At 37.3% G+C, this 18,800-nt stretch overlaps 1 protein-coding gene across 3 annotated transcripts; it reads right to left on the reverse strand.

Annotated features, from left to right (window-relative positions):
- Window positions 1-174: 174 nt before the first annotated feature.
- On the reverse strand, window positions 175-18,800 carry LOC125265087 (myocardial zonula adherens protein). 3 transcript variants are annotated; one of them, XM_048185059.1, is made up of 15 exons: window positions 18,659-18,800; window positions 14,605-14,995; window positions 13,722-13,796; window positions 8,631-8,726; window positions 6,981-7,139; window positions 6,746-6,838; window positions 6,320-6,433; window positions 5,940-6,092; window positions 3,974-4,099; window positions 3,457-3,585; window positions 3,281-3,375; window positions 2,058-2,163; window positions 1,868-1,951; window positions 1,448-1,554; window positions 175-1,358 (listed from the first exon to the last, which is right to left on the reverse strand). In XM_048185059.1, exons 2-15 carry the CDS (start codon window positions 14,671-14,673, stop codon window positions 1,010-1,012), a joined length of 1,755 nt encoding a protein of 584 aa, XP_048041016.1. In that variant the 5' UTR covers window positions 14,674-14,995; window positions 18,659-18,800; the 3' UTR covers window positions 175-1,009. The 3 variants fall into 3 exon arrangements, with proteins under 3 accessions (XP_048041016.1, XP_048041017.1, XP_048041015.1); XM_048185060.1 differs by lacking the exon at window positions 18,659-18,800 and adding an exon at window positions 18,407-18,553 and having other exon boundaries at window positions 1,448-1,509; XM_048185058.1 differs by lacking the exon at window positions 18,659-18,800 and adding an exon at window positions 18,407-18,553.

Consider the following 18,800-nt stretch of genomic DNA (forward strand, 5'->3'; position numbering starts at 1 on the left):
TGCTGTTCAGTAAGCTTTTTTGTTTTTCAATTTCCACTCAGTAAAGCCTGAGACATAAGAATGAGACATAACATGCAAGAACATGCTCAGCTGACCATTATAAAGGAAGATTTTAAAAGCGATTTCTCACAGATCAGGCCTATAACCTTAGTTTTAAAAAAGTCCAGTGACAGGGAGGTTTGAACATTTTATTTATTGAACAATATACCCAGTTCTGTGTAAATATAGTGCTCAGTCAGTGAAAAATATTTAATACCAAATATATTTTAGAGTTTTGTACGACAGGTAAAGACTCAAATGTACATTATAAAACTTCATTTGCACACATCATAAATCATGATGTGATTTTGGCAACTGAAGCGAGTCTTCAGAAAAGTGCATTAACACATTAACGCTGTGAACAATCCACAGAGCCCTGTTTTCTCTCAGCAATCTTCACTCTGTCTAGAACAACGGGGATCTATAACCAACACATTTTTTTAAAACTGGCATTCTGAATACGTTTAGTTGAGCTGTTGAAGGTGAATAAGCTGGAGTCTGAGCATCAAGCAGCTCCAGGTGGAAAGTGCAAGAGTATGAGGCCACTGATGTCCACAACTCTCTTTGTACAAATAAATGGATCCATTAAACATGTTAATACACACTGAAGTGAAAAAAACATCTATTATAACTCAAGTGTTGAGTTTTGATCACAGCTGATCATACAAAGACCCTATTATTGAGTTTTTATATATATAACAAAATAATATCTGGGTAATACACTTTAGAAAATAATCCAAACAAAAATGGGCTCAGAAAGATGGAAATATAAATAGATAACTGTAAAATATAGAGGGCTATCACATAAAATCACCAGATATTTGGTAAACAAAGCAAAATAGAGTGCATCACTAAAATAAGTTATTCACAGATCTTTTGGTTATTTACATATATACGGTAATGTTACATGAGCAGTAACAAAACAAGAATACTTCATGTTCCATCAGCCTCCATTTCAGTAGAACTTCATTCAATCAATGCTCATCTTCGAGCTCATCTCCATCAGCTTCATAAAAGGAGTGTAGATCTGTGACGGGCTGGTTCTCGCTCTAGGACTGGTGGCAGAGGACAGTTCTGGGGCTGTTGGAGATTCGGACGTCCCATCTTCATTGCTTGTCTGAACGTAATTTGAAGATAGAGGTGCAGTTTGTGTGGTACTGGTCGTAGTTTCTTGTGTATGTACTACATTGGACCGCAGCATTGTGGTGTACTGGCCAGGAGTGTATTTAAGTAGACTATTGCTCAGTCTGCTAGAAGATCTCGGGGTTGATAAGACAGGGCTGGGTTGGACAGGAGCGACATACGACAGCTCCTCGGATCTATGAACACAGGGAGAGCATGTGGGTAAAGACGTGGCCTCGAAAGCAGTTTTAATTTTCTTATGGCAAGGTGAACTTGTGCTCATTACCTAACAGGCAGGTCACAGCCAACTCCAATATCCCTGGTGACTACTTTAGTCTCAGATGCTCTCTGTACAGACATAAAATACTTCAACTTGTCTTCTAACTCATTATTCTAGGAAAAGAAGCAAAGCACAGGACAGAGTCAGACCAGAGGCAATAGGAAATTAAGTAGAGAATTGATTTCACAGATATATAAAGATGACACAGGAAAAAGACTGATTCAAATGAGATGTAGGAGAAATTTGAATGACAACCAAAGAGACTCAAAAGAGTCCAGCTGAAAGAATAGCAATGGTTTCTGGAATAATCATATTCATCATGCTTATTCCAACCAATCTGCGGTTTCTAGATTGGTAAATGCGAGGGACAGGCAAAAAAAAAAAAAAAAAAATCACAATTTGCTGCATTGAAAACGTTGCTTTTACCTCACACTCCACAATGGCAATCCTGTCCAGCAGCTCAGCAATGAACATATCCTTCTGTGCAACTTTTGCTCTCAAGGTTTCAACCTGCAGAATTGTTGGTTTGTTTGTTTGTTTTATAATTAAAACAATAATGGTGTCATGGTTTTGGTTTATTTTGTGTACATGGAAGAAAGTCTTTGTAAATCCTCACCTCCTCTATCATGGCCTTGACCTTCCTCTGTTGAGAGAACACCATGTCGTTGAGGTGCTTTATTCTCTCTCGCAGTTCTGCCGCTTCCCCTTTCAGCTGCTCGGACCTGGCAGGGAACACGTGGCTTATGAGAGATATAATATATGCAATAAAAAATTTGAAATAAAATTATACCATTAGAATTAGTAGTAGCATTTTTTTTCTCTGAGAGGGCAAAATTAAGACATAATTTTTGATTAATAAATTAACATAACTAACATAAAACTAACATAAAAAATTGTAATCAATACATTTTTACACTGAGTCCCCAACATAAAGATTTTAAATGACATTTTAAATATTTTTTTAAAATCATAATTTAACTAAGTACATGCGTGTGATACTGACGCAGGAGCCGGCCAATACTGAGCCACATTCAGACATAAACACTAAAGCTCTGCAACGAAAATAATGTAGTAGCATGACAAGGGACAGACGAATTTGTTGAATAAAGTCATTAATTTTTTGGGGGTTTTTGCACACAAAAAATATTCTCGTCACTTCATAACATTAAGGTTGATCCACTGTAATGATGATGACAGTTTTAACAATGTCTTTAATACCTTTCTGGACCTCAAAAGGTGCAATGTCGTTGCTGCCTATGCCTGGATCAGATACCCTTGGATTTCATCAAAAATATCTTAATTTGTATTCTGAAGATGATTGAAGGTCTTATGGGTTTGGGACAACATGAAGCTGAGTAATTAATGACAGAAATTTCATTTTTTGGTGAACTAACCCTTTAATAACAGTATAATTGAAGGCCAGATCATTAAAAAAATTACAGATCATTAAAAATATTATAATAACTTTTAATTTAAGTGAATCTTAAACAAGTCACATAAACCCATTATAATAAATGTCATATTTAGCTGTGCCTTTTATAAAGTGTGTTTGGTGGTGTTTCTGTCTCTGTCAATACTCCTATCAGTTATCCAGGATGTAGGAAAAAGAAATTAGCATACTTTAGATGCTGCATGAATTGGTTTAACTATTTAATGCATTAAAAAGCAAATATTAATTGCAGAAATTAATGCTTTCTTTTTCCCAGGCCTACTTGATATATAATTACCATTATATATAGATCTTAGTCTGTCCACTGAAACCATTCTGAATTAAGAAAACATCACATCACCACTCTACTCAGCTGCAAACTCATTATAAGTATACATTAGATGTCTTACTGTTTGGCCACAGCTTTGTCTGCATGGTCAGTTTGGTCCAAACCACGCAAGCGTTGCTCACATTCAACAAGTTTTTTTGTCAGGTCACCCTTCTCCTGTTATAAAGAGAGAAGTGTTGTATAAATAGTTTCCTTCAGGGGTAACAGGCAAAGACTGAGCTAACTGATATTATTTACCTGAGCCATACAGTTTAGTAGCCTTTCCACCTCTGTAATTCTTTGGTCCCTTTCAGCAATCTTTGCCTCAGCTATCTGAGCATTCCTCTCTGCCTCCTCAAGTCTCCTCATGTAGTCATCAAGCTGTGCCTGTGGACATACAGGTCATACATTTTACGCTCAGAATGACAGTTACTTATTTGCCTCTGTCCATCAGTCAGTTACCATCATCCGCTCTGAAATCTTCACTATCGTCACTAGGTGGCACCCTTACTTAGAAAAAACAAATGGACATTTTTCTCTCCTCCCTGGTGAATAACTACAGATGTTTCCTGTTATGAGATTGGAATCCTCATGCACTGCTAGTGAAGTATAATACAAAAGTAGCCTTTTTACAATGAGTCTGTAGATAAGTCTTTAAAAAGTCACACGTATAAACTAATGCATTTTTTGCATTATCATGCAGTGCAGTTCTTACTAGAACTAGTTGGACAGTAAGGCATTGTGAGAGTGTCTGTTTGTTTGGTTATATCTGTACCTGCAATGCCTCGATCTCATCTCTGTACTGCCTCTGCTGTTCCTGCAGCTGTTCCTCATATTCCCTCTGTAGCTTAGCACTCAATTCTTTCAGTGCTTGAGTCTTTGCCTCCTGAGAAGTCTCCACCTACACACACACAAAAACTATTTAGTTTTCAAACAGCATGGATATTAACTTGTAAAAAAGTGACATTAAGCATTAAAAAAAAATCTGATGTTCTTGTTTCCAATGAAGCACAAGAGATTCTCTTTGGATCATCTCAAATCATGCTGTAGAACATTATCATCAAGTTTTACAAACACTTGTTGAGCCTTTAAAACAAAATGGACATTTTTTCATCTACCCTTTTCATTCCTCTCAAATTATTCCTTTTTTTTTTTTTAAACTATATTTTTAATTTGAACCTATACACTTCATAAAACAGAGTACAATTTTACTTTTTGACATTCATTTTTAATTATATCAAATACATCATGCAGAAAATGAAAACATCCAAGTACAATGGATAATACAAAGACCCCACTGTATATACAGTATGTAAAAGTGTATATCTAAGATTTCTGAACCATTTTAAATAATCTTTTAGCAGTGAGGTTAACATAAACGGTCCTGTAGTATAACACATTAATTTTGGTGTTTTAACTACACTGTAAAAAAATGATACAGTATGATTAGTAAGTCATGGTAACTTATGTTTTTACATTAACTCATCAAAATCATTTAAGAAATTTAAACTTTTAATACGAGATTTATCTCGATTTTTAAATCAGTTTAATATAATTTAAAGGATTAGTCCACTTTTAAATACACTTTTCCTGATAAATTTACTCACCCCCATGTCATCCAAGATGTTCATGTCTTTCTTTCGTCAGTCGAAAAGAAATTAAGGTTTTTGAGGAAAACATTCCAGGATTATTCTCCTTACAGTGGATTTCAATGGCTACCAACAGGTTGAAGGTCAAAATTACAGTTTCAGTGCAGCTTCAAGGGCTTTAAACGATACCAGATGAGTAATAAGGGTCTTATCTAGCGAATCGATCGGTCATTTTCGAAACAAATACAACCGTTTATGCTTTATAAACAAAATATCGCCTTGAACGTACTTTCCGCTTCCGCATTCTTCATAACGCTAGCGCTGAATGTCCTACGCCTTCCCTATTCAAGTTACGGAAAAAACTGGCGCCGCGTTCGTTCCGTAAGTAGAATAGGGAAGGCGTAGAACATTCAGCGTAAGCGTTATGAAGAATGCGGAAGCGGAAAGTACGTTCAAGGCGATATTTAGTTTTTTCGAAAATGACCGATCGATTCGCTAGATAAGACCCTTATTACTCATCTGGTATCGTTTAAAGCCCTCGAAGCTGCACTGAAACTAATTTTGACCTTCAATCTGTTGGTAGCCATTGAAATCCACTGTAAGGAGAAAAATCCTGGAATGTTTTCCTCAAAAACCTCCATTTCTTTTCGACTGACGAAAGAAAGACATGAACATCTTGGATGACATGGGGGTGAGTAAATTTATCAGGAAAAGTGTATTTAAAAGTGGACTAATCCTTTAAGTTGATTATACATAAAAATTGAAGTGCAACAGTTAAAATAGGTGGATTTTTTCTTTACAGTTTACTATTATTCCATGTACAAGGTTTAAAAACTGTATATGCAATAATTACAAAAATGATAATCTGAAAAATCTTTTGAAGAGTTTTCGATAAAATATGGAATGTCACACTGGAGGACGCTGCCGTCACCGCTTGTCATGTCAACATTATCTCCTGCAGTATTTATTCCTGTTGTAATTTGTGCTCAAGATTGTATACTAGCCAGTAGGTGTTCTCAATAATCTATTATGTAATGTTTCACTAACAAAAGAGAGGCAAAGTCCATAGTATTATGTTGCTCATACCATTAAGGGTCTGCCTGACAATAATAGCTTTGTATAATAGCTGTTTGTGTGTGCTTGCAAGTGTACCTGATGTTTGAGAGAGTGGTTTTCTGCCTGTGCTGCTGCTAGTTGTCTCTCTGTTTCCTTGAGTTTCTCTTCTGTCTTCTCCAACGAGCTGCGCAGAGATCTCATCTCATCCCTGTTCCCCACACGGTTTTGACAGCTTTCCAGCACTGATTTCTAAAACAGCCATCATCAACAAAAGCAGCAGCAGCAGCAGCTCATAAGCATTATAACAAACATATGGATGAATAAAAAGGTAGAAAGGTAGGAAGTTTTTTTCTAATGTGACACTGACATTTAAATGTTGATCAGTCTAAGCAGTTTGACTACAAAAACAACGTCAAGAGCTTTCTCTGAACAGAACAAGCCTTTGTCAAGTGGCAATGACCGCATTGATCGTGTACCTGCAGATCAATGTTTGCTGATATAAGGGAGCTGTTCATCTGGTCAAAGCTGTCCATAGCTGCCCTTCTCGTCCTCACCTCTGACTCTAGGAAACGCTTATGAGAGTTGGCCGCCTGTACAAACACAGTCAGCACATTGAGAACTTGTCATACCACTATAAAATGTATTTTTTTAATCAAGCCTGAAAGAGCAAGGCTTTGTGGTAGATAATATTCTTGGGTATTATTACACAGCTCTCTGGAAAACTGTTTGGTTAATCGTGACATCAGGTAACTGAAATAAGGCCCTGGGTCTCTCAAATCACGACTCAATCTCTCTCAATTCATACAAATGCAACTACCGCCATTTTCTGTCTCGCTTAAGACTGGAATACACGACTTTTGAAACTGATTTTATGACACTAGTCATCAATGCATTTTGCTCACCTTTAATTCCTGAGATAATTTTTGCACTGATTGTTGCATCCCTCCAAACTGGCCATACATCCGCTCTCTGACTTTTTCCAAAGAGTCACGTACCTTTGAGAACAGAAGGATGGTTTGGAGTAGAATAAATACAATATCTGCTTGAATGTACATTCCTGAAGAATATCAAGTGTCTGCTAATAACTAGTTAACCTTACAGTTAGCTAGGTACCAGAAGAAAAGTCACTGTGCTTACCTCTCTGATGTACCTCATCTCATCCCTCAGGTGACCGACAGACCACTCTCGTGCTATCACTTCCTGTTGGTGGTTGGTGCCTGTGCTGTGCACCACACCATAAACTCTGGGCCCGTGCTGAGCGAGCTGTTCCCTACCGATGCCATTGGTCACAAGGTGCTGGGGGAACAGGACCACAGGGGTCAGATTTCAGCTTGTGGATGTTTAAAAAGAGAGAGTGTTTACAGGCGTGAAGACCAATGTCACCGCTGTGTATCTGAGTGTATGTATGCCTACTGGAGCATCCTGGTTAACAAATAAGAGTGAGACTTTGGCTGTTATGGGTATACATTTGTGATATTTAAGCATTGTTGCTGAGTGTTCACAATAAGAAGCTGGGATGCAGACAGTCAGAATAGTCCTAGGTGAGGGTGTCGTATTTCTGCATGCTAGTCCGAAAGAATTAAAAACCCAAGTCCTTTTTTAAACTGCAGTTTCACCAGTAATATGAAAAGGAACTGAAACTTGTAATGCTGTTGTGTTAACATTATCCAGTCACAGTGAAAGTACATGGAGAAAACATTTCTTTCATGACAGTGACAAGGGAAAGGAAAATGCATAATAGCAAACCCCTTGGCAAACTACAAGTGAGAAGCTCTCGCTAAAGGGCAAAGTGCTAGCAATCAATGACCTTGCAATTCATTCTGAATCTGGATTCTGGGTTCTGGGAACTTTTCAGACTGGGTCTTTATGTCTCTAAGATTTAGTGTCTAAAGGAGTCATATTTCATGTTTTGCATGCCTTAAGAAAGCTCCTTTTGTGATATGTTTAATAAGTGAACAAGCATTTTACTGTGCAAAGAAAGCCCTGAAGTCATATTGTACAGATACACTTTAGCTCATGCTTGCTTCGCAAACAATAACGCACCAAACTCAAATATCTTTTGGGAAACTAGCACCTGTGTTTTGAACTCCATCACCATCATAGATAAAATTACTCAGATTATATTACCAGGTGGTACAAAGACATTCAAACATATGTAGAAAACATATGTAGCTTATTGTGTTTGAAAAGCACAGTTATATAATAGATCCAGTGGGAAAATACTGTGTCTGTACTGTTCAAATGTTTGGGGTTGGTAAGAGTTTTCAAAAGACAATTATCATGCTCACTAAGGCTGCATTTATTTGAACAAAAATAATACAGTAAAAACAGAAATATTGTGAAATATCGCTACAATTTAAAATGTCTGTTTTCTAATATATTTTCAAATGTAATTTATTCCTGTAATGACAAAGCTAAATTTTCAGCATCATTACTCCAGTCTTCAGTGTCACATGATCTTTCAGAAATCATTCTAATAAACAGTTGTGCTTTTTAATATTTTTTTGTGGAAAACGTGAATCTTTTTTTCAGGATTCTTTTATGAATGTTCAAAAGAACATTTTTTTTTAAAAAGATATAAATCTTTTGTGACATTATAAATCACTTTTGATCAACTGAATATGTCCTTGTTGAATAAAAGTACCCCCCCCCCCCAAAAAAAAAAAATATTACTGACCCCAACTTATGATGATCATCAATTAAAATACTACAAGAATCATATGATTAGTCTTTACATAAGTGTGGTTAATAGACATTTGGGTTTGTTTGTGTTTGAAGCTGTCTTACGTTGTCTTCTTGTTGAGGTGATTCTCTCCCAGGCGGTCTTTCTCTCTGCATGAGCCCATTTTTCTTTTTCCAGGAACCATTGACCAGTTTCTCCCCCTGCGATGTAACACATGGTATCTTTATATGTTTTATCAAATGTTTTAGAAATATTGTTGCTTGGGTTTATATGTAACAAACCAATATTGTGTTCACACCCAGACAGCAACATAGTGTCGGCCCAGATCCGACCCACATCTGGTCCGTGTGTAAACCACATGTACCAGATGTGGGCCGGATCTGGGCCACACTATGTTGCTGTCTGGATGTTGAGGAAAAGGCCTTATCAGACATCACAGGTTTTTGTGCAAAGGCTATGTCTTCCGGTTTAAAAGAAACCATTTTCTATCGTTTACATGGTGCTATTTTCACATTGTATTGAGATGAAACAACACTAATGAATTCCAGCTGTAATCACACTCTCAGGGTGTGGTGTTCCCCTCGCTTTTCTCAAGACATATTTTCTTAGAACTGTAATCTCATTCATGTCATGGCCACACCTCCTCACAGCTCCTCTCCAAAACAAAGCACAGAGCTTCAGCCTCCTCACTGACAGAGACTGAATTCTGTTTCAATTTTAAGGGCGAACATGAGAACAATTCTTCATTAGCAAAAATTATAAGATGTTGAGAGTGCAGTATTAATGTTTTCCTTCTGATTCTGACTGAAGGGGAGAGATGTGTGGGAGTGCATGGAGATAAGATAAAATAATGATGCCAGTTCATGGCTTTCTGCACAGGACTTCATAGAACTTGACAGATAATACACAAAAACACAAGCCCATGAGAGTAAATATGAGACACTCAGAGACGGGAGAGAAATTTAAAGGATTAGTTCAAGATGTTTATGTCTTTCTTTCTTCAGTCCATATAGTGGACTTTAATGGCTACCAATGGGTTGAAGGTCCAAATTGCAGTTTCAGTGCAGCTTCAAAGGATCCAATCCGAGGAATAAAGGTCTTATCTAGCAAAACAATCTGTCTTTTTCTAAAACAAATAAAAATTATATACTTTTTAACCACAAATGCTCGACTTTCACTAGCTCTGCGATGCGTCACGCATTACTTAACCACATTGGAAAGGTCATTTGTGACATAGGCGGAAGTACCGAGCAAGTGTTTACAAAGCGAACATGCAAAGAATAAGACAAACAGGTAAAACAATGATTTTCACTAGAAAATGAGATTTTTTGAGTTTTTCACCCTACTGGGGTACTTCCGCCTACGTCACGTGTGACCTTTTCAGTGCATCACAGAGCTAGTGCAAGACGATCATTTGTGGTTAAAAACTTGACCAGTGGTTTCTCTAGATAAGACCCTTATTTCTCGTCTGGGATCGTGTAGAGCCCTTTGAAGCTGCAATGAAACTGCAATTTGGACCTTCAACCCATTGAAGTCCACTATATGGAGAAAAATCCTGGAATAATTTCCTCAAAAACCATTTCTTTTCGACTGAAGAAAGAAAGACATAAACATTTTGGATGACATGGGGGGTGAGTAAATTATCAGGAAATTTTAATTCTGGAGTGAACTAATCCTTTAAATAGTTGAACATAGAACCTCCTATTTTTGGCCTTATATAGTGATATGAGTTATGTGTAAAAATCTTTGTGAATCATTTGATGGATTTAATAAAGTCTAATAAATTTAACAGAGAAATTCATCTTTTGGGGTGGCCATCATGATACAGTGCAGCCTCGATAGCCTTAGTCCTTTCATAAAATGATTACTTCATAAAGTATTAAAGGGATTGTTCTCCTAAAAATGACAACTGTCATCAATTATTCATCCTCATGTTGTTCCAAAGCCATAGACTTTCATTCATCTTTAAAACACAAATTAATCAAAACAGAGAGATTTCTGTCTCATTAAAATATACTCCATTAAAACTCTGATGCTTCAAAAAGATCATAAAATTGTAAGAAAAAAAAAAATCACAAAAGGCATTGGAAAATAAAGACATTTGTGATTTAAAAACAAATGAAAGTCTTATGGATTTGGAATTACATAAGGGTGAGTAAATAAAACAGAATTTTCATTTTTGAATGAACTGATCCATCTAAATTTAATAATAAAACACTAGAAAATAGTGTAAACAATCCCCGAATAATTTAACGTTTCACAGAAATATTTCTACTAAAAGCATCTAAAAATATAACGGCAGACAACACTAACAAATTTCCGTTCATTAAACTGTCATGCTCTTTTTGACAACATTTCTGAGCAGAATATTAATATACTAATATAGTAAGTGTGTCTTAGTGTGTATTTTCCCTGTTTCATATTCTGTTTTGCTCACGTAATCTTACTGATTGAACTGAACACTATTCACTGAGGTCTATTGTTGTTGTATAACGAAGTGCTGGAGGGTGTAAACTCAAGTCTAGCCTTTTGTTTTACACTGTATCTGTTTGCATGCAGTGGGTGGTGTTGGTGTACAGCTAGCTACCCACCCCGGCTTTGCTGACCAGTTATGTTGTCTTTTTTGTTGTTTAGCTAACTGTTTTTATGAGTAATACTGGTCCTGGATCAGTGTAAATTTCAGGCCTTTCTGTAATCCAACAGCTGTAACTCGGGCAATCCAGGCCACAGGTAAACAGGTATCCAATGGAGGATAGGATTACCACACACACCCATCTTAATTTTGCAGTGGATTCTTGTCTTGGTTCTTTGTTATGGCAGAAATAGAATCTCTCACTTAAATTAAATGTCCTCTAGTCTTTACACCTAACTATCCCGATTCCTGACTGTCCTCTTCCCTCTCCTCATTTAGTCTTTTTTTGACCTTGTTTCACTTTGGTACAGTTATGTCACCAATTACGTTGTAAAGGATTACATTTAGAAAGGCTTTATATTGAAAGCCAATGCAAAATCCGGATGTAAATCCTGACCTCACCCAGATACTACCTATAACTGGTTAATATTAACATAAAGGCTAAATAAAAGTTTAATATTCTTAAACATGTTGACAATGAAAGCACCTTGAAAGCTCATCTATATGCATAAAGGTGCAGTCACACTAGCAAAATTTCGAAGGCAGAAAAAGTAGCTTTCTGTTGGCCGCCGTGACCAACTTGAACAAAATGTGAAATCTGCGTGGGGAAATCTTTTGCCCTCACTTGAAATTTGTAATTGCCAAATTCCCATACTAAATAGCCACTGACAACCCATCAGGCAGTCCTGGGTTTTGTGTATTGATGCTGCACACAACACAAAGGCCACAGCTGGCCCTTCCCATGAGACAGACACTGATAAGACCATCAACAGGTTTGGGTTGGCTGAGCTCCTGGATTTCTATTTCTCATGAGTGTCTGGCTAACGAAAGTGCTTGATGTTCCCAAAGCAGCTCCTATCAGAGACCAAACAGGGCGGATATCAGTTGAACTTCAAGGACTAAGAGCTGCAGGGAGCAAGTTCCAGGCCAAGGTACAGATAAAAACTCTCATGTACATGCAGACACACCTCTCTTGACTTCTGTCCTCAGTACACCACTGTCTGTAGAAGGCTTACAGCAGGTACTGTCAAATACACATTTTAATTTGTCACACAGACTAACCTGTATCTGTAAACAAGCTCAAAATTAACTTCACCTCCCTTGGTAAATAGGTGTTTCAATTTCATAAGCTTTGTTTCATGTGACTCTGAACTTTGGGGGCAGCTCAAGGACATTTATAAGCCTAACTTGTTTCTAAACATATTAGCTCGGTAAGTAAAGTGTCGTTTACTTATGAAATCTTTGCATGTATTTCCAAGAATGGGAGTAAGTGGCAAATTGTTTGTGGATTCTCATGTTTGTGTGAATATTTCCATGTGTTTTTATCAGTATAGGTATGTGGCGTGCTACTGACAAGGCAGTATGGATCTGTGACGCACAAAGGAAATGATGACCCCAGAGAAAGGACACAGTCTCTGATTTATCTCTCTGAAACACTGACCCCACATTCATAGACAAAACAATGTTGAAAATTTCCCCTTTCTGAAATTCAATCTGTCACACCCTTAAAAGGTAAGCCTAAAGGTAAATCCTTTACACCATAATTATTTTCGATTCACTTTTTGTCCCCTTTTTGTCAATCGTCTTTTTCTATATTTATCCAATATATCTTATATATATTTTTGTTAAGTTTTATGCTTACCAAGGCAGCATTTGATCAAAAATACTGTAAAAAAACAGTAATATTGTGAAATATAAATACAATTTAAAATAACTGTTTTTTTGTTTTTTTTAAATATATTTTAAAATGTAATTTATTGCTGTGATGGCAAAGCTGAATTTTCAGTATCATTACTCCAGTTTTCAGTGTCACATGATCTTTCAGAAATCATTCCAATTTGCTGATTTGCTGCTCAAAAAACAAAAACAAAAAAAAAACATTTATTGATATTTTGTTGAAAGCATGAACCATTTTTTAGACTTCTTTGATAAATAGACAGTCAAAAGAATATAATTTATTTGAAATAGAAATCTTTTGTAACAATTTAAGTCTTTACTGTCACTTTTGATCAATTTAATGTATCCTTGCTGAATAAAAGTATTAATTTCTTTCAAAAAAATCCTACTGACCACAAACTTTTAAAAGGTAGTGTATATTAATTTTTCATAGTACATGTCTATAGTTGTAGTTGCTTTGTTTGTATTCCTTACTTCGTATATAATGTGAAAAACACAAAATAAAATATTTAAAAAAAATGTTAAATATTTTAAAATTATTAAGAATATCATGCAAATGGAAACCAATGTTTTATACAACTTTTCCACTGACCCCCTGGAGTGCCTTCAGGGACCATTATGGGACCATAGACCCCCGAGCTATAAACCCTAGATCTAGACTATCTCCAACTGATGTGTCATAATCTGAAAAAATCAGTAATTTATGTTATCTTGTTGAGCTTATCTTGCTATCAGGCCATCATGCCATTTGTGGGGCTATGCAAACAGACTGAAGATGTCAAAGTCAGTGAAAAGAGGAAGTGTTTTATTATGACGTAAAGAGACAACTAGCGCCAATCTGTCTGGCTGCAAGAAGTTTACTGAAAGATGCTAAAGAGATACTTACAGAGTTGGCAGTTTCATTCTGAGTTTTAGCACTGTCCTCAGGCCGGAGGGTTAATCTGAGACGTCTGATTCTCCTCTGGTGGACATTCGTCACAGATATACAGACATACACACAGCAGGACGCAAAAAACGGACAGACAAACAAACAATTATTAGTCACAATCTGGGTTTAATTATGCAGCCAATCTGATGACTGTTATCTCAAGATTAAACACACAGCAATTTCACTGAAACCAAAACAAAAACTTCAAGTCAAAGATAACGCTTATCTGATCCGACAAATGTCACGCATGAAAAAGAAAAAAAAACAGGCTGCTCTAAGATGGATAGAATAACAATACTGTAATAAAATCTAACTGTCCTTATAGATGCTTCAATGGTTAACCACTTCAGATGTGGCCGTCTATTCGATTCAAATCAATAATTACTACAGTCAAAAATGTGGTTCTCAGCGGTTTGATGCCCTCTCCGCTGGTTAGCACCATCTGAGAGGGTGTCAGTTGATTAGCTGTAAGAATGTCTCTGAATGGCAGCTGACCGCAGCAACAGCGGCTGAGCGCCAGGCCCTGATAAAATAAACATGACAGGGCCCTGCCTCCCAGGACGGTGGCTCTTATTACAGGCCCCTCTCTGAACAACACAACGCTGCCTCACACACGTCAACAGTGAACGATTAGCCTGGATATGGACGAGCCTTTAGGGCACAGTCCAGAGCATGAGAGAGGAAGAGTGAGGGACACAGAGGACTGAGAATGAACAAAACACAGACAAACATAAACACCTCATTGAGAATCAGTTATAGTCAAACATTCACAAGGAAACAAAGTTCAAAAGAACAAGAAAACGTGAGTGAGCTGTATGTACTATTCATTAGAGTTTCCTACCTCATTGAGGTCTGGTATCTCTGTAGTGGTTGTGGTGCTAATGGCACCGGCCATGCCATTTTGCAGCATATCTCCTTTTCACTGTCCAAGTCACACATCCACACAAACACTAGCAACGTCTGCGCCCACCACTGCAGGCGACACACCAAAAGAGGATAAACGTGGTGTGTGCGTGTGTGTGCGTGTGCGAAAGAGAGGAAGAATGGAAAAAGTTCCCCTCAACAGCTTTGCCAGAATTCCTTCCCCCGGATGAGAACAGAGAGAGTGAGAGAGAGAGAATCAGGGGGAAAAAAGAGGCTCAGTATTCCGATGTGCAGAGGTCAGTAGAAACACAGCCCTCCAGTGTGCAGACAACTCCAGAGTGACAGCGTCCCATATAGACTCCTCCTGACTGAGAGAGAGAGAGAGAGAGAGAGAGAGAGAGAGCTGTCAGTCTTTCAGTATCTGAGCTTGCTACGTAAGCCTTGTTTCCCATCAGACCCGTCGAGCCACATTTCACCTGTATGCGTTCTCCAGCTCCCACCTACAGTACCTGTAGCCAGCTGCTTTCATAGGGTGGGGTTAATAGCACTGGGGTGGAGCCCTCTCCATTTCTACACGTGAAGGTGTCACACCTTAGTCGGGTTACACCACTTTTAATTGTAGTTTGTCTTGTGTTATTATACTTAGAATGATAGTGATGGATTTGAATTGAATTTAATTCAAATTGGATCATAACAATGAGAAATGGAAACAAAACGAAAAAAGCATTATATAATTGAAATAATGTGTTATTATTTTGATTCATGAAGTCACAACTAACATTTTTAAAGTAATAGGTAACACAAAATTTAATTTACTATCCTCATGTCATTCCAAACCTGACTTTCTTTCTCTGTGGAACATATTTTGAGAAATGTCTTCTTTTTTTTTCTCCATACAGTGGAAGTCATTGATCACCAAAAGTGTTTGGTTTCCAACATTCTTCAAAATATCTACTCTTGTCTCTTGCAGGAGAAAAAAAAAAGTCATACGGGTTTGCAGGTGAGTAAATGATGAGTCTAGTAGGTACATTTGGTTCGAAACTTACTTTTCGACCGTAAAAAGTATGTTCAGTATAGTATAAATATGGGTGGTATGACTGAAATTCATACTACTACATCAACCATGTTGTCATGTGACCTACCAGCAACAGTTGTGTCGCTTCATTACCATTTACAACTCCTTTCCTGTGGCATGAGATTGTAAAGTGTTCATCATATGCTCACTTCAGAATCCTGCCGTAAATAGTACTTTTCACCTACTGTTTTATAAATACTATGAAAACTACTCTTCTCACATAGTGTTTTACACCTGCTGTATAGAAAAGAAGCAGGCATTTTCTGATGTGAGTAAAATGTTCATTTTTGGGTGAACCTTTTAATTTTTTAAAATTCTTTTCTAATTTTGTCCAGACATAAATTGATGGCACAGACTAACAAACTGCACTGCAGACGCCTTGAACTTTGCTTGACGAAATCTTTAATCTGTGTGATTTTGTTTGCTTAACATATTTCAAAGTGCGTAAGTTGTAGGTCAATCATTAATTTAGGAAGCAGATAGTCTACTACATGACCCAGTGTAATCATTAACCCTCCATATTTGTGAGATTCACCCCTTGGAAAACACATACAGGCTGTAAATCTCATGTTTAATGGGTTTTCTTCAGACCTTGACTCAGTTTAATCTTCATCACAGGGATAATTGGGTCATTTTAGTGCCAATCAGTCTTTTGAATATGGTAAAGGTCTTGACTATCTAGAAATCCACGAGCAAGACGATCAGATCAAGCTGCATGTGAAAGGTCAGAGAGATTATGTTTCATGCCTTTCATGATGGAAAATAGGATCCCTGTTGGAGTGGTATCCTACTGGAGAAGGTTTGCTAGTCCCATTCAGTCCTATAATGCACAATAAGGCACTGAAAAGGTATAATTATACAACCATTCAGCATTGTGTTCATCACTCTTTCTGCGAGTGAACTCTGCCTACATTTTTGTGCTGGTGTTTTTATGACTCGACCATTGAATGGAATGAATGTATGAATGAACAACGAATGAATAATATATAAACTAAGCAAAAAAAAAAAAAAAACATCCCTTTTTTTCAGGATATACTGTATTTTAAAGATAATTTTGAAAGCTTTACATATTACAGATATTTATTGGAAAGTGTTTAAACAATGTTTTTTATGTTTGATCAATGAACCGTAAACAATTATTGCACTTGCACCTGTGGAACAGTCCTTAAGACACTAACAGTTTAATTAATGTCACAGTTCCAATAACTTAGGACATTAAAAAGACCTTTCTACTGACTGTGGGAAAGAAAAGAAAAAAAAAAAAACAGAAGAAAGATGCCCAGGTTCCCTGATCACCTGTGTGAATGCCTTTAGCTATTCTGCAGGAGGCATGAGGACTGCAGGTGTGAACAGAGCAATAAACTGCAATGTTCGTAATGTAAGACACCTGAGACAGTGCTACAGGGAGACAGGGAGGACAGCTGATCGTCCTTGCAATGCCAAACCACGTATAACTATATATTCCCCCCAGAGATGGTCAAGAACTTAGAAGTCCCTTGGTGGAAAAGTGGAGTAACATCTCACAGCAATAGCTGGTAAATCTGCTGCAGTCTATGAAGATGAGATGCAATTTAGGACTTAAAGCAGCTGGTGGCCACACCAGATACTGACTGCCACTTCTACTTTGATATTGATCCCCGGTCTATTCAGGGACTCGTTTTTCCGTTTCTGTTCGTCAAATGCCTATGAAATTTGTTCTGTTTATGTCTCAGCTGTTGAATCTTTTTATGTTTTACTACAAATTTATGTTTTTTCTCAGAAGAGGTGAGTCGTGCGCCTAATATGTAAGAGGATCGATTATGCTGTTCTCATGCCAACAATTTCTGTGTACGGCTACAGGTGGTAGGCCCATATTTGTTTTTTTCCCCAAAATAATATTTTGTGGTTTGGATCCCTGAAATCATTTATTTGCTTATGTTGTTAAGTTTAAAATCATATTAACTCACATGAAATGACTCCAGTCATATTAGGAGACAAATGTTGGGTTATTTTACTGAGTTGGGCTACATTTAAATGCGTCGTGTGGGCCTCCGTGTTGAGATGACGTGACCAGCCAAATAATGCCATTTATCACTGCCCTATTACAGGACACTTTCGCTCATGAAATAAATTCATTATTGCGGACAGTGTGAGTATTTATTTTTCCTACTATGGTAGTAAATGGTGGGTGAGATCTGTTTGGTTACTGAAATTCTTCCAAATATCTTCCTTAGTATTCAGCAGAACAAAGAAATTCATACATGCTTGGAACAACTTGAGGTTGAGTAAATGATGACAACATTTTCATTTTTGGGTGAACTGTCCCTTTAAGGCATTTTTTAGATGCTCCTATGGTAAGTGCTTTAACTTCTAGGAAATTAGGTGATATATACAAATATAGATAAGACACTTCAAATTAAACATTTTTCTCAGAAGAGGTGAGTTGTGTGCCTAATATGTAGGAGGATGGATTATGCTGTTCTCACACCTGAACGTGTTTGTGTGTTGGACTTGGATATAAGTTTAAAATCATCTTCACTCACATGAAATGACTCCAGTCGTATTAGGAGATAAACGCTGGGTTATTTAACAAAGTTGGGCCACGCTAAATGCGTCGTGGGGTCCTGACCAGCTATCACCGCCCTATTATCGGACACTTTCGCTCATGGAATAAATTCATTATTTCGGACAGTGTGTGAGTGAATTTCTCCAATGGTATTAGTACCTGAAAACAATTGGGGAGTCGACTCCGAAAGCCATGCGTGTTCAACTTCAAGCGAAGCGGCACAGCGGTGTATGACTTCAAAGTACCGCGAGAGCGATTCGAAAGTATACGGAGCCTTCTGCTCTCCAATCGCTCTCGCGGTACTTTGATGTCATACTCACATCGATTCTTTTGTTTTAACGACTATTTCTGAAAAGAATGATGATTGGCTAAACCAGTGAATTTGCGTTCCAATAAATCATACAGACCTACCTTAGATGGCAAACCATGTGGGTGAGTGAGACACTCTGTTTAGTCCTGATTACTGCTATGATGCTTTGCTGGCAAATTGTTCCCGGCTTTATGGATATTCAAGATATCTCTACTTCTTATTGGACAATGAAATACATTTTTT

Source organism: Megalobrama amblycephala, linkage group LG3 (assembly GCF_018812025.1).
Source record: "Megalobrama amblycephala isolate DHTTF-2021 linkage group LG3, ASM1881202v1, whole genome shotgun sequence".
Lineage (NCBI taxonomy): Eukaryota > Metazoa > Chordata > Actinopteri > Cypriniformes > Xenocyprididae > Megalobrama > Megalobrama amblycephala.

Excerpts from the sequence above, each read along its gene's own strand:
- LOC125265087 (XM_048185059.1), bottom strand. The coding sequence starts at position 14,673 with ATGCTGCAAAATGGCATGGCCGGTGCCATTAGCACCACAACCACTACA. Across the intron at positions 6,434-6,745 it reads AATTATCTCAGGAATTAAAG|GCGGCCAACTCTCATAAGCG; the intron begins GTGAGCAAAATG and ends GTGTTTGTACAG. Across the intron at positions 4,100-5,939 it reads ACCACTCTCTCAAACATCAG|GTGGAGACTTCTCAGGAGGC; the intron begins GTACACTTGCAA and ends GTGTGTGTGTAG.